Source organism: Elephas maximus, chromosome 6 (assembly GCF_024166365.1).
Source record: "Elephas maximus indicus isolate mEleMax1 chromosome 6, mEleMax1 primary haplotype, whole genome shotgun sequence".
NCBI classification, from domain to species: domain Eukaryota; kingdom Metazoa; phylum Chordata; class Mammalia; order Proboscidea; family Elephantidae; genus Elephas; species Elephas maximus.
This window is the reverse complement of record NC_064824.1, coordinates 132808184-132821931: the sequence shown is the minus strand read 5'-3', so window position 1 is coordinate 132821931 and position 13748 is coordinate 132808184. Positions and strand designations below refer to the sequence as shown.

At 45.6% G+C, this 13748-nt stretch overlaps 2 protein-coding genes across 2 annotated transcripts in view; both read right to left on the bottom strand.

The window, feature by feature from the left end:
- LOC126078185 (nuclear body protein SP140-like protein) overlaps positions 1 to 4339 on the bottom strand; it is a 32018-nt gene extending 27679 nt beyond the window's left edge. Inside the window, exon 1 of the mRNA XM_049888410.1 lies at positions 4217 to 4339. Within this exon, the coding sequence (XP_049744367.1) occupies positions 4217 to 4248 (32 nt within the window). The 5' untranslated portion in view covers positions 4249 to 4339. The remainder of the gene's footprint in view (positions 1 to 4216) is intronic.
- A 4681-nt stretch (positions 4340 to 9020) lies between these two features.
- Positions 9021 to 13748, bottom strand: part of LOC126078183 (nuclear body protein SP140-like protein) — a 56319-nt gene continuing 51591 nt past the window's right edge. The window contains exons 15-19 of the mRNA XM_049888409.1: positions 13017 to 13132; positions 11682 to 11790; positions 11326 to 11403; positions 10962 to 11105; positions 9021 to 10160 (exon numbers count right to left, since the gene is read on the bottom strand). Of these exons, the coding sequence (XP_049744366.1) occupies positions 10053 to 10160; positions 10962 to 11105; positions 11326 to 11403; positions 11682 to 11790; positions 13017 to 13132 (555 nt within the window). The 3' untranslated portion in view covers positions 9021 to 10052. The remainder of the gene's footprint in view (positions 10161 to 10961; positions 11106 to 11325; positions 11404 to 11681; positions 11791 to 13016; positions 13133 to 13748) is intronic.

Sequence of the window (13748 nt, the reverse complement as noted above, 5' to 3'; positions counted from 1 at the left end):
CAGGTGGTCTCCAGGATCCTTCTGTTTTACTGCCGCCAGGAGGTTTATTGGCTTTCTCCTGCTGCCAGGCCCTTTCATAGTCTCAGAGGTTTTCCCTTCAGTCCAATTAACAACCTCACCGTAAACACTGTAAATGGGGCAGGGAATGGGGAGCGCTATTATTCTGGAAATGGTTAATAGCTTTCAAAGTTACCTATAGTGACCTAAAACACCTGGAAACACTAAGTTCCTGGACTACTTCAGATCACCTGAAGCACTAGATCCCCAGGAGGCCTTAAGGAAAGGTTTCCTATACAGCATTTCGAAGGGGCTGAATAGGAGCCTGCTTCTAGGAGCCACCCAGACTCTCAACAGGGCAATGTAGCAGCTTGATCCAGGGCCCCTTGGTGTCTTAGAATATAAGTATTCACCCACATTGCCCGCAGTAGCTTAGGTTTCTAATTAGACCTTCAGAGCACACAATCAATGACTGAGGTCTCCAGGCAGCATGTTGCTTCCACCAGATCCCTAAATGTCCTGACTTTGCATATAAAGGCTCCTCCGTTATAGCTTTGAATTGAATAAAAAAAAAAAAAAAATTTTAAGGTAGGCCAAATCTAGGTACCGAGGAGAGTTTGCCTAGCTGGGATGCCTTTTCCATTCGGAAGAGGAAGGCTTCTACTCATCTAGCAAAGGTAACTACAAACACTAAAATATACTGGAAACCTCCTATAGCCATTGGGATAACTGTTCAGTCTACTCGCCAGTCTTCTTTAGATCCAGCCCCCTGGGCTTGTACCCCAGACAAGGAGGTGGAGGGCCTGTTTTTGGATTGTGCTTTTCATGGGTGACATATTGTTGAATCTTTTGTAGATTAGGCTCTTTAATCAGTTTGGCTAGCCAGTGAAACTGCCTCTGACCTTAAAGTGTGAGCAGCCTTTCATATTGGGTGCATCAGGTGTTCTAGTATTAACACCTGTCCTTGGAAATTGTACCCGTCTTCTGCTCTGTTATTAAGGTCAAAGCCCCATTTACAAGCTCGGTTTATATCACATTCAGTGCGCTGTTTTTTGTTTTTTTTTTTTTGTCCTTTAATTACGTGACACTCTCCCATCTGATGCCTGAGGCAGTGTATAACTGCCACCTCTGTTGACCATGGTACATTATTCAAAAAAGGCACCTCTAGTAGGCTTTCTTTCCTCCGGCTGAGATGCTGTTTGCTGTTATAGGCCTGCCAGGTTTGGGGCGAGGTAAGGATGGTGTCATGGATTGAATTATGTCCCCCCAAAAAATGTGTGTATCAATTTTGCTGGGCCATGATTTCCAGTATTGTGTGGTTGTCCTCCATTTTATGATTGTAATTTTATGTTAAAGAGGATTAGGATGGGATTGTAACACTGTTAATAAGGTCACATCCCTGATACAATGTAAAGGGAGTTTCCCTGGGGTGTGGCCTGTACCGCCTTTTCTCTCTCAAGAGATAAAAAATAAAGGGAAGCAAGCAGAGAGTTGGGAACCTCATACTACCAAGAAAGAAGCACTGGGAGCACAGTGCTTAGTTTGGACCTAGGGTTCCTGCGCAGAGAAGCACCTAGTCCAGGGGATGATTGACAAGAAGGACCTTCCTCCAGACCTGACAGAGAGAGAAAGCCTTCCCCTGGAGCTGACACTCTGAATTTGGACTTTTAGCCTACTTTACTGTGAAGAAATAGATTTTTCTTTGTTAAAGCCATCCACTTGTGGTATTTCCGTTATAGCAGCACTAGATGACTAAGATAGAGTTTGGTACCAAGAGAGTGGGGTGCTGCTTTAACAGATGCCTAAAATGTGGAAGTGTTTTTGAAACTGAATGGATAGAAGACTCAGAAGGAAGTGAGGAGAACTGTTAACACTGGAGAAAGTGTAGATGGTGAGAAACAGCAGCAGAGGACTGGTAGCAGCAACAGTGAACCAGCAGCAACAGAATCAGGAGACGAGTGCCAGACAGCACTGGAGCCGACCCACAGAGTAAGAAACCTGAGTGCCTGTGCGCAGGAGGCTTCCCGGTGGAAGGGGGTGCCTCCAGGCACTTATTGGTGGAGCTGCAGAGCTTGAGAACACTTGTCCCAGCAGGGCAGATGTGGACATGAGGCCTGAGAGCCAAGAGGCCAAGAAATCAGGAAGCAGAAGCTAAAGAGACAAGGAACACAAGAAGCCAAGCTGCCTCAGTCTCAAAAGGTGTGGCCATGACCTCAGGGGTTTCAGTGGGTGGAGTTGCCACTCAGATGGCCAAGGAGAATGGTGTACCTAAAGCATCAGGAGCAGAGTTGCTGCCCCAGTGGGCCTGGAAAGCGGAGCGGAAGCCCAGGAACCAGGGGCCTCCACTCACAGCCTGGAGAGTGTGGCCAATACCTAGAGTCTGGAGGCTAGGGCCATTGTGTAAATTGTCTCAGAGAACAGAGAATTATTTTCAAAACCTTGAGGGCTAAAGTAGTGTGTTCTGTTGACTCGCTTGGTGCCTGTTTTCCCTTGTTTTCCTCCAGTTTCTCCCATTTGCGATGGAAATGTCCAGCTTGTGTCTGTTCTGCCATTGTACCTTTGGAAGTAGATACCTTGTATTCCAGGTTTCACAGATGAAAAGGAATTTTTGGATTTTGGATTTGGAGCTGAGACTTTTGCTATGATATGATGTTTTGCATGTTGCAAGGGTGTGATTTTTTGGGGGGGGTCAAAGGGTGGAATGTAATGGATTGAATTATGCCTTTCCAAAATGTGTGTATCATTTTGGCTGGGCTGTAATTCCTGGTATGGTGTGATTTTCCTATGTGTTGTAAATCCTACCCCTACGATGTTAGTGAGGGAGGATGGGTGGCAGTTGTGTTAGTAAGGCAGGACTCAGTCTACAAGATTGGATTGTGCCTTGAAGCAATCTCTTGAGATACAAAAGAAAGAAGTGAGCAGAGAGACAGGGGACCTCATACCACCAAGAAAGCAATGCTGAGAGCAGACCCTTTGAGGAGAAGCTCTTAGTCCAGGGGGAGACCTAGGCCAGGGGAAGACTGATGAGAAGGCCGACAGGGAGAGAAAGCCTTCCCCTGGAGCTGACACCCTGAATTTGGACTTTTAGCCTACTTTACTGTGAAGAAATAAATTTCTCTTTGTTAAAGCCATCCACTTGTGGTATTTCTGTTATAGCAGCACTAGATGACTAAGACACCCCTGTACTTCTATTTTATTTTTTTGAGAAGATCCGCGGAAGGCTATGCCCATGATTCTTAAGTGGCATTGGCAGTTTTGTGTATGGGGGTGGGGGAAGGTGGTAGATGATGAAGGAGACTTTTTTGCTTTTTGTACTTTGATATTGTTTGAAATTTTATAAACAAGAATATACATTTCTTTTGCATTAAAAAATCAGAATTAAAACACTAAAAAAAAAATCGCCATCAAGTCAATTCTAACTCATAGCGACCCAATAGGACTGAGTAGAACTGCCCCATACGGTTTCCAAGGAGCGCCTGGTGGATTCGAACTGCCGACCTTTTGGTTAGCAGCCGTAGCTCTTAACTACTACGCCACCAGGGTTTCCTGGTAGTCCTCAGTATTCACAAATACTAAATGATAGTACTTCTGAGCCCATCACACAGAAAAGAAGGCAGGATCTCCACCTCTCCTAGTCAGAGGTATAACCCATCATAGGACAGAAAATTAAAGCAAAAATAAAAATACTCTACCTGCACTAGCCTTTTGCCATCTTTGGGTCTTTACCTTTCTTTTGACTTTGAATCAAGAGCAATGGTCAAAGAGCTCAAATTCCTGAGCCAAAGATGGGAATAGCCCCAGGCTGCTCGAGGCCCGTCCACAGGACAAGAAAGACCACAGCACCCAACATTTAAACTTAGGTGTTCTCCTGGATTTTAAAGACTCTAAATTTTCTCTTGAAATGATCTCAAGAAGTTGGAGGGAAATGAGGGGATTCTAAGGTCACGAGGAAAGAACAGACCCCTGCAGCGAAGCCTACGAAGGGACTGCTGGGCTCCAACAGTCTTGCTCTCAGTGGTAGTTTCAAAACACTAAGGAAGTTACGTGGGCCTCGCAGGCCGGGCTTTCCTGCCAGCTGTCCAGATGCAGTTTAAAACCTCCGATTTCCTTATTAGGTACTCTTTTATTTTAATACCTTGCACAGTGAGTGCTTGTCCCCCACACTCAAGCAGCAACATTGCCAGAGAGAAGGATGATGAAGGAAGCTAGACAGACTCACCTGACACTGAGGTGGCCGCCCCCACCTGCCATGGTCCGCCCTGGCCCTGCTGGGCCTTGGAGCCAGCCTGACTCTCAGCCTGTGTCTAGTGTAGCTGCCGGGTCTGAGCCGGAAGGCTGTGAACTGACTCACTGAGAGAGCTCCGCCCAAATGGGAAAAAAGAGAAGTGAAAGTATTTGCACAGAAGTGGGAAGGCTGCAGGGTGCTGCCTGTCTCCTCTTCCAATTCCAAGGCGATTCTCAGCTTTCATGGAATGTGGCAGCAGGGACTGAGGAGGGGATTCCCCACCCAGACCCCCGAGCGAGGACCAGGGGAGGGGCAGCTCCCAAGGGGGAACCAGGCAGTTCCAAGGAGCCAACTTGTTTTTGCAAAGGTAAAAGCAAAGGTAGAGGCCAAAAAAATATATTTGAACCAAAAGTGTCGCAGCTGCTTCGGTGTACATGGCGGGGGAGGGGGCTGTTGTCCCTTCCCCTTACCAAGATGGCTATGTGGGGCAGAAGGGAAAGCCAGAGATTTTACTCCTTTTCTGACCCATGGGCTGCCCTGCACATTGGTAAGCCTTGACCAAAGTTAGTGCCCAGCTTTCAGACGCAGGCCTGGGGAGGGCCAAAATGCCCTGCATTGTCCCCCGGGGAGGAGGGCCTTCACATTTCTGGAAAACAGCCAGGGTAAGTGAGAACTCTTCCAGCCCCCAGGGCCAGAGACTGGAACCAAGTAGTTTAAAGCATTTAAAAATACTAAACAAGTTGCAGAAATTGATGGGGTAGAATGAATGTTTAAGAGAAGACATAAGACTTCAAAGACTGTTTTGTGCACATGGCTTCAGGCAGTGCCCCATGTCCCCAGTCTCCCTGGTGGGTGGTCTTCACCCTTCTCTGACATAAGGGCTTCTCTGACTCCACAAGAATTTGGAACCAAAGTATCTTAGCTTTGCCCACCTGTTACTGACTCAGGTCTCAGAAAGTTGTTTTTTGAGTATTGGCCAGAGTTCATAGCTATCTGTGAGTGGGTCAGGTGGTTGGGAGTTTTCTCCTCTGTATCAGAAGCAGAACTCCCCAGGCGTCCCACCCTTAGGCCTTGCCCATCCAAGCAAGATATGCTAATGTACCACGACATCAAACCCAAAGTACAATTTTCTTAAAATTTTTATTTATTTTTTTATTGTGATTTAGGTGAAAATTTACAGAGAAAATTGGTTTCTTATTAAACAGTTAATACACAAATTGTTTTCTGCCATTGGTTGCCAACCGCATGGTGTGTCAGCACTCTCCTTTCTCCACCCTAGGTCCCTGTTTGCATTTGTTGAGTTTTCCTGTCGCTTCCTGCCTTCTTGTCTTTGCTTTTGGGCTGGTATGTCCATTAGTCACGTATACATAATTGAACTAAGAAGCATGTCCCTCATGTGTGTTATTGTTGGCCCTACAAAAAAAAGAAACCCGTTGTCTTTGAGTCTATTCCAACTCATAGTGACCCTATTGGACGGAGTACAACTGCGCCATAGGGTTTCCAAGGAGCAGCTGGTGGATTCAAACTGCTGACCTTTTGGTTAACAGCCGAGCTCTTAACCACCGTGCCACCAAGGCTCCTAATCTGTCTAATCTTTCGCCGAAGGGTGAACCTCAAGAGTGACTTCAGTACTGAGTTAAAATGGTGTCCGGAGACCATACTCTCCGGGTTTCTCCCGTCTCTGTCAGACCACCAAACCTGTTTTTTTTTTCTTCTTGTGAATTTGAATTTTGTTCTACATTTTTCTCCTACTTTGTCTGGGACCTGCTATTGTGATCCCTGCCAGAGCTGTCACTGGTGGTAACCAGGTGCCATCTAGTTGTTCTGGACTCAGCCTAGTGAAGGTTGCGGTAGTTGTAGTCCAGAATACAATTTTGTTAGGAGCTACACAGCCCAGAACTATACACACTTTGTGCTTTTGGACTCGTAGTAACACAAGTTAACGCCTAGGTAGAGTAGACTTCCTTCATTAAACAAAATAACAAATCTGATAATGTGTCTAGGGGAAAGAAAGAATTATTCTAGAATTTCAGTTGGAGTTAATACTTTCAGACCTCCTAGACAGATGAAACATAAGCTGTTGCAGAAAAGCCCAAGAATGTTTTCCTTTTTCAAAGAAGGAGATTGAGTGATACTACTGAATATGCTTTTTGCTTCAAGAACTTCTTAAGCAGCCAGCTCTTGCCAAGGAATTCATGGCATCGCCTTCCCTGTACCTCCTTCCTGCTGTGACTTCCCTGTGCATCTTGTTAGGAAATAGCACCCAGCTATGTACAAGTGAGAGTTTGGACTAGTAGGAAACACAACGAAGACATGTTCAGGTCCTGGACACAGATTCTGAGGCAGTGAGAGACCTCCTAGGGGAGTCACTCACCCTGATTTATACTGAAGGAGCTGGAGAACCTGCCCCCTTTCCCAGCCTCCCCACCAGAAGGCTCTTCTCTCCAGCACAGCAGACCAGGGTGCTCGTTGATGACCAGAGGAACCACGCCAGGAGATTCAGACTGAGGAGCCCTTACAAAGAGCCTTGAGACTTTGCAGTGATAAGAGGTAGCTATGGATGATGAGGCCCAGGTCCTCCCGGCAGCTCCCAGGGACATGGTCTCACTCCCGTGAAGGTCAGAACGCAGCCAGGTGCCTGGCATTGCAGCAAACACCCCTCTTCTCTGAGTTTAGGGTAACTGGACCGACAGGTATTAGTCTCTGTCCTTTGCCCTTGGTTATCTAATGGGTAGAGTGACGCCTTCCCTTCTAGTACGATGACCAGTTCAGCCTTTGGCTCCACAGCACATGGCAGTGGAACACAGTCATCCTGCCCAGTGTGATACAAGGGACAAGGCCCACCACCAGGCTCTGTGCCCTCCTGACTGCCTGAAACCGCTCTCTTCCTCCTGTGTGACAGCACTGGCACTACGGTGAGTCAGTGTCTTAGGCTGGGTTCTCTAGAGAAGCAAAACCAGTGAAGCGTATGTATGTGTTTGTGTATGTGACACATATATATACATATATATACACACACATATACGTAGAGAGAGAGAGATTTATCTCAAGGAAATGGCTCACACACTTGTAGTGGCTGGCCAGTCCCAAGTCCCTGGGTCAGGCATCACACTGGAGGTTTCTCCTGATTCAGTAGCTGCAGGGGCTGTTGAGTGATGAGCATAAGATCAGTAGGTCAGACAACAGGCTGTTGGCTCACAGGCTGCAGAGTCCAACAAATCCCAAGATCAGCAGACAATACAGCAGGCAGCTGGCTCAAGTACCAAGAATCAGAGGCCAGATGATGACGAGCTGGATGCACAATCCAGAGTGTGCAAAAGCCAGTGAGCTTATATATATATATATAGGATGTAGGCAACACCCCCAAGGAAACTCCCCTTACAGTTGATTGGCTGATCACATCAGATCACATCATGGAGGCGATTACATTATATCACAAAATGGAGGATAACTACATCATTACCTAACTGCTAAGCTATATCATTACCTAACTGCCAAATCACTGAGAATCATAGCCCAGCCAGGTTGACACACAACCTTAACCATCACAGTCAGCCTTGCTTTCCTCCACTGTCGAGTTTCCTCCATCCCCATTTCCTGAAGCATGAGTTTCCTTGGATGAATTGCCTCTGCCCTTTTCTGCAAGTGTAGAGGGACTATTGATAAGCTGCTGGCCCTTTGGCAAGTCAGGCTAATCAGACTCTCTTTTGGGTGTATGACTCCTGAGTGAAGCGTCTTATGGTGTTAAAACAGGGGGAAAGCATTTGATTTACAGCAGCTCGTTAACAACTTGGCTGAGTTGTTCCTCATGCTCAATTCCTGGAGCTGCTCTGGTACCTGGGCTGAGTCTAGGCTCGGTGCACCGGCCTTCCTGCCTGCTATGTACTTCACTCTGTATCTCAGCAGTGAATTGTCTTTTGTCTAAGCAAGATGGAGTTGATCTCTCTTGCTGGAAAAAGCCCTAACTGATGCAGATATGTTTATGTGTTGATTTTATAAATTTTATTTATTTATGGCTTACAGGGTCAGGTACTTTCTAGGTGCACAACACATATTAACTCATTAATCCTCGTGGTAATCCAGTGAGCTGTATACTCCTAGTATCTCCATCCTACAGGTGAAACTAATGCATGGACACACAAGTTAACTGCACAAGGACACAATACCAGTCAGTGGAGGACCTGGATTTCCACCTACATGGGCCAACTTCAGAGGCTGTACTCTTAAACACTAGGGTGTGCTGCTCCCCACTTCAAATCAGCACTTCTAATTTGAATAACCAAATAGAGCAAACTGCAATGGAGGCTTGATGAAAAATGAAAGCTATGATGGGGTGATAAAGAGCTGTATTTATTGACATGTAACTATGTGCAAAGTATATTTTTAAATGAAAACATTGGTTATATCACATTTTCTTTATTAAAATAGTAGGCACGTGCACACACACACACACACGCTATAAAGACTAGAATCATTTCTTTAAATTGTCAACCATGGTTATTCTCCTTACCTGGAGAGGCTTACTAAGCATTGTACTTTTTTCTTCGTGGTAGGAGGTGCGAGGCGGAATTGTTTAGCCTTTACTTTGGAGGCTTAACTTTACATGCCTCAGACCACTGAACCCCTGAAAACTTTACCTATATGGCAGGAGTGTACTATTTATTTCCCACCATCTGGAATGCATATGATTTAACCAGGCATTCAAAAGACTTGTAACTTCTTGCTCAGTGGGTCTAACTAACATATAAAAAAAACCCAGATATAGTCATCACTATATTAGACTATATATATATATATATATATATATATTTTTATATTAGACTATATATATATATTTGGACCAATGTATTATAGAAGGTTCAGGGAGTCTTTATTCAAGCAAGATGCCATGGTAGCTCTATCTTCCAACAAGGGGCAGGGAGACTCTTCTGTAGGACTGGTGGGCTCAGGGGAATCTGGAGGTCAACGTTCTTGTGTGCATCTACCCAGATATCCCTGTTCTGAGCTTCATGGCCTTGCTCCTTCTTTGTCAGAGCCTGACTTTGGCATGAGATACCACCCTAACCTTAGAATTCAGTCTTCTGTGAAGCTCTGCCATTTAAAAAATTAGGACCTGTGCCAGGTCCTCTTTACTGCCTGCCTTCAGGCTGTAGGTATGGTGGTCTCTGTACAAATGCTGCCTTTAATGGTTGCTAATAAAAAAAATTTTTTTTTTTTTTATTAATAGATCTGACTCATCTAAGCCTGTCATGTACTCTTTCCAACACATCAATGGGACTTATCAAAAGCCACACAAGTCCATAGTTCTTATAGTTACAATTTCTCCCTTCTTAAATCCCAGACAATTGCACCAGCTAGTTATTCCCTTCACTATAGCTCATCTAGTTTATCACAGGTGAAATTCTTGGCAATTACTCTGTTACAGCACTCCAGGGACTATCAGTACTCCACCTGTCACCATCTGGCTAGAGAGTGATTCTACCCCAGAATGTCATCCTAAGAGCATACTTTCTAGGACCATTTCTGGTACTAACTATCTTTGGTTGAGGCTCCTAAAAGAATAGAATGAGATGAAGTCTCTTAGTGAAGTGATTTATTCTAACAGTTCTCTAAGAAGGGAGTGAGGGAAGAATGATAGGGTGAGTGGAAAGCTAAGCAAGGATGCACCTACTTGATCCCACAGGGAGGACAGGAGCGTCAATCACACCAGAGCACTGGCTCCACTGTGAGGCCACAGGGCCATGACCTCCAGGTAAAGCCGGATCCATTTAGCTCAGCAAAATCCTCTGGAGAGGGGTAGAAAAGGGCATTTGGCATTATTACAGCATTATTACACAAGTGAACTGTTCTCATTTGTTTCCAGAATAGCAAACACTTCCTTGAAATTCTTCTCAAATTCAGCCTCCAGTTTAAGTCCCATTTGGCCGAAGTCCTTCAGCTGAAAGAAATAAAAAAGACAATAATAATAATACCCATCGTTTAGATTCGTAGACACCTTACAGGTCAGAATGAGCAGGACTCTTATATTAAACATCGAAGGTGTTAACTGAGAGTTCCATTAGTCAGGTTAAACTAAAAACCTCTTGAAGCTAAAAGTAACTTCTGTTCCCTGATAGAGTGAGTATTTCTTATTAACTAGACACAGATATGAAAGAATTACTGTACTTAAGGCCTAATACTTATTTTAGTGAGAGTTATGAAAGTAATCAGTTTTATTTGTAACAATTCAGGCAGTATGGAAATGTCTAAAGTAAATCTATGGCCTCTCTCATTTGCTCACAGTCACATCCATCCTTCAGGTGAGCCCTGTCACTATAGGGACCATCACTGACAAATTCACATGTAACAGAATCTGGGCTTTGAGAGCTCTGAGAAGTCTGATGCAGTGTATTTGGGGGGAGAGAAGAAGTGCACTACGATTTTAAAATGCAATTCTCCTGTCCTTAGGTGCGGGAGCAGGATGTCCTCTACTGTCCCCTCTGGGCTCCAGCTACCTCTGCAGAGCAGAAGGAACTCTCAGAGGCCTGGGCTTCTGGGTGCAGTGAAACCAGCTGGCTCACTGTCACTATGCCACAATAAGCTTAGGCCCTGACCTGAAAAAACCATTCACTTCTGGAATCCTTGCTTATGCAGGTTTGCTACCCCTGAGGGAATCTGTGAAGTTTCCCAGGTGCCAGAAAAAGGGGGCAGAGTGGCTCTATACAAAGGAAAGGAAGTGGCAGCAGGGAAAGCCCCCTACCTTGTAGGATGCTCTGTGGTTCTGAAAGATGAGGCGCATGTCCTGCACGAACCCCTCCACTCGGTGGTAACCCTTCTCACTCAGTCGCTTCTTGATTTTGTTCAACCACATGGGCTCCTTTAGGACCTGAGGATCCTCTCTGTTCTGGGGACAACAATGCCAAAGGTAGCACTGTTAGCATAGTTCAGTGTCCACACTCTATGGATTCCCATCAAGTCCAGTTGGAATACAACATGGTAAAGATACTGGCAGTTTGTGCTCTCAGTCCCACGGGATTCAACTCACAAATTCCACTGGTGACAATTTCTAGGCCACATAAGTGCATAGCAGCCAGTAATCATGGCTTGTTGTTGTTATTACTCACATAGTAATAATACGGAATGTTGGCAAAAAAGGAGCTCTCTGAACAGCAATAGACCTTCAAGAGGAGGAACTCACATTTCTGCAAAAGAAGGAGGCTGTGAATGAAAAGCAGCTTGGAAGTATGAGCCCAACCCATGCCCAGACAGAGCCCATGACTCAAACCAGTCATCCAGAAGGTTCCTGAGCAAGCATGGCTCTTGGAAATGGACATATAATGGCTTGAAAACAAGTCTTGGTGTTAAAACAGTGTGATGCATATATGGCTTAGCAGAGTGTACTCTCTTTGGGTGCTTTGTGTGGTTGTGCTTCTCACATGTAAAGGGAAAGGAGAAGGCTTGGGGCTTGCAGTTGACTCACCATCTGTACCTCAGGCAACATCTCCCTCTCCAGGATCTCAGATTCCTGTTGACACTGTTGGCTTCCTGAAGATTCCTTCATCCTGCAGAAGATGCAGCTCCATGGGGTCCTGGGAGGTCGGGCATAAAATGAGCAGGGGGCAAGGCCCTGGAGACAGTCACCTTTCCCATGGGTGTCACTGGCCTCCTTTCAGGAATGGCTGAGGGTCTCAGCCATCCAGACATCACAGAGTGTCCTAGACTCCCACGTGTGACCTCAAGCCAATGACCTCCTCCATTAGTGGTAGTTCCGGGGGTATCAGCCCACAGAAGGAGGGGTCATGGTGAGTGACAGTCTCTTCTTTCTCTGTCTGAGCTTCTAGTAGCACAAGGATCCCTGCCTGACAGGACTGAGTATCAGAAAGTGGGCCTTAATTCCTGAAGGACTTGGACCTTCCTCTGTCTGATGGGAGCAAGTGAAACACGGGAGCTGGGTGATGTTTCCTGTGTTTTCTGAATACGCACAGAACACAAACAGCTGTCATTTCTGACCCAATTCTTTTGGACAGGGCTTCATGCTGGAAAACTTCTAGGAAAGGACAGTTATAGCAAAGGGGCCCAGTCACTGCTTTGAGTCTCAGAGGAGGTATCTTTGATTCACAAAGAATGGTAAGCTCTTGCTGCCAGCCCCATTGTCATGGATTGAATTATGTCTCCCCTAAAATCTGTGAATCAATTTGGCTGGGCCATGTGATTTCTGGTATTGTGTGATTTTCCTATATGTTGTAAATCCTGCCTCTATGATGTTAATGAGGGAGGATAGGTGGCAGTTGTATTCATGAGGCAGGACTCAATCTACAAGATTGGATTGTGTCTTGAAGCAATCTCTTGACATGGAAAGAATCCAGCAGAGAGACAGGGGAACCTCATACCACCAAGAAAGCAGGGCCAGCAGCAGAGCATGTCCTTTGGACCTGGGGTCCCTGCGCAGAGAAGTTCCTGGTCCGGGGGAAGATTGATGAGAGGGCTAACTGAGAGAGAAAGCCTTCCCCTCGAGCTGACATCCTGAATTTGGACTTTTAGCCTACATTACTGTGAAGAAATAAATTTATCTTTCTTAAGCCCATCCACTTCTGGGTATTTCTGTTATAGCAGCACTAGATGACTAAACTAAAAAAAAAAAAAATTTTTTTTTTTTCCATTAAATAGCTCTAGATCACACTTCTAGATCCCTGTACACAAGGACCCTGCTCCTTCCCAGTCTAGATGAAGGCAGGAACTCTGCAGGGTGAGTGTACACAACAAGAGAAGGGGGCCCTAATAAGAGGGGTGGGAGCTGGGGCTGCATCTCACTAACCTCTCAACTTCCACAGGTGGGATGTGACATTCCTCGTGAAAGGATCTCAAACAAGTGTCACAGCAGAACAGCTGTCCTCCATCGCGGCACACCTCACACTCTTCTGAGTTTCCTGGCTGGAAGGTGCAATAATGCCTTCATCACCAGGATTGCTGAGGCCCCAAAGGCTAATGCCATGGAATTCTAGAACACATTGCCTTTGCGTGCATAGCATGGACATGTACGTGCTTCTGCCTGAGATTTTAATGAACTACACTGAGTGGAGATCCCGGAGAAGACGTTCTGGCTTGCAGTGAAGTTCAGGAGGAGGGGTTGTGTATCCAGCCAGAAAAATTTTCCTCGTAAAACCAGATACCCTAACACAGAAAGACTAGCGACAAAATGAGTTGACAATTTTGTAGGACTCTGAATAATTTCATTATCCAGCAGCTAAAACAAGGACCTGAAACACCTTGTTAAGTCCATTTGCCTATATTATAATGACTAAATTGACTTGTGGAAGGGTGATTTACAAACATTAAAGGACAGAATGAGTCAGGTTTCTGTCTTTGGCTCTCTGTCTCCCCCAGATGATCAGAGTCACTCTCATAGCTCCAGCTACATCTGTATATCTATAGCTCCCAGATGCTCAGCCTCTCTACGGGACTCATACACATCCCAGTGTTCACCCAGTGCCTCCTCCGGGACTCTTGAAGTGCATCTCAAGCTCGTCCTGTGAAAATTCAGTGTATC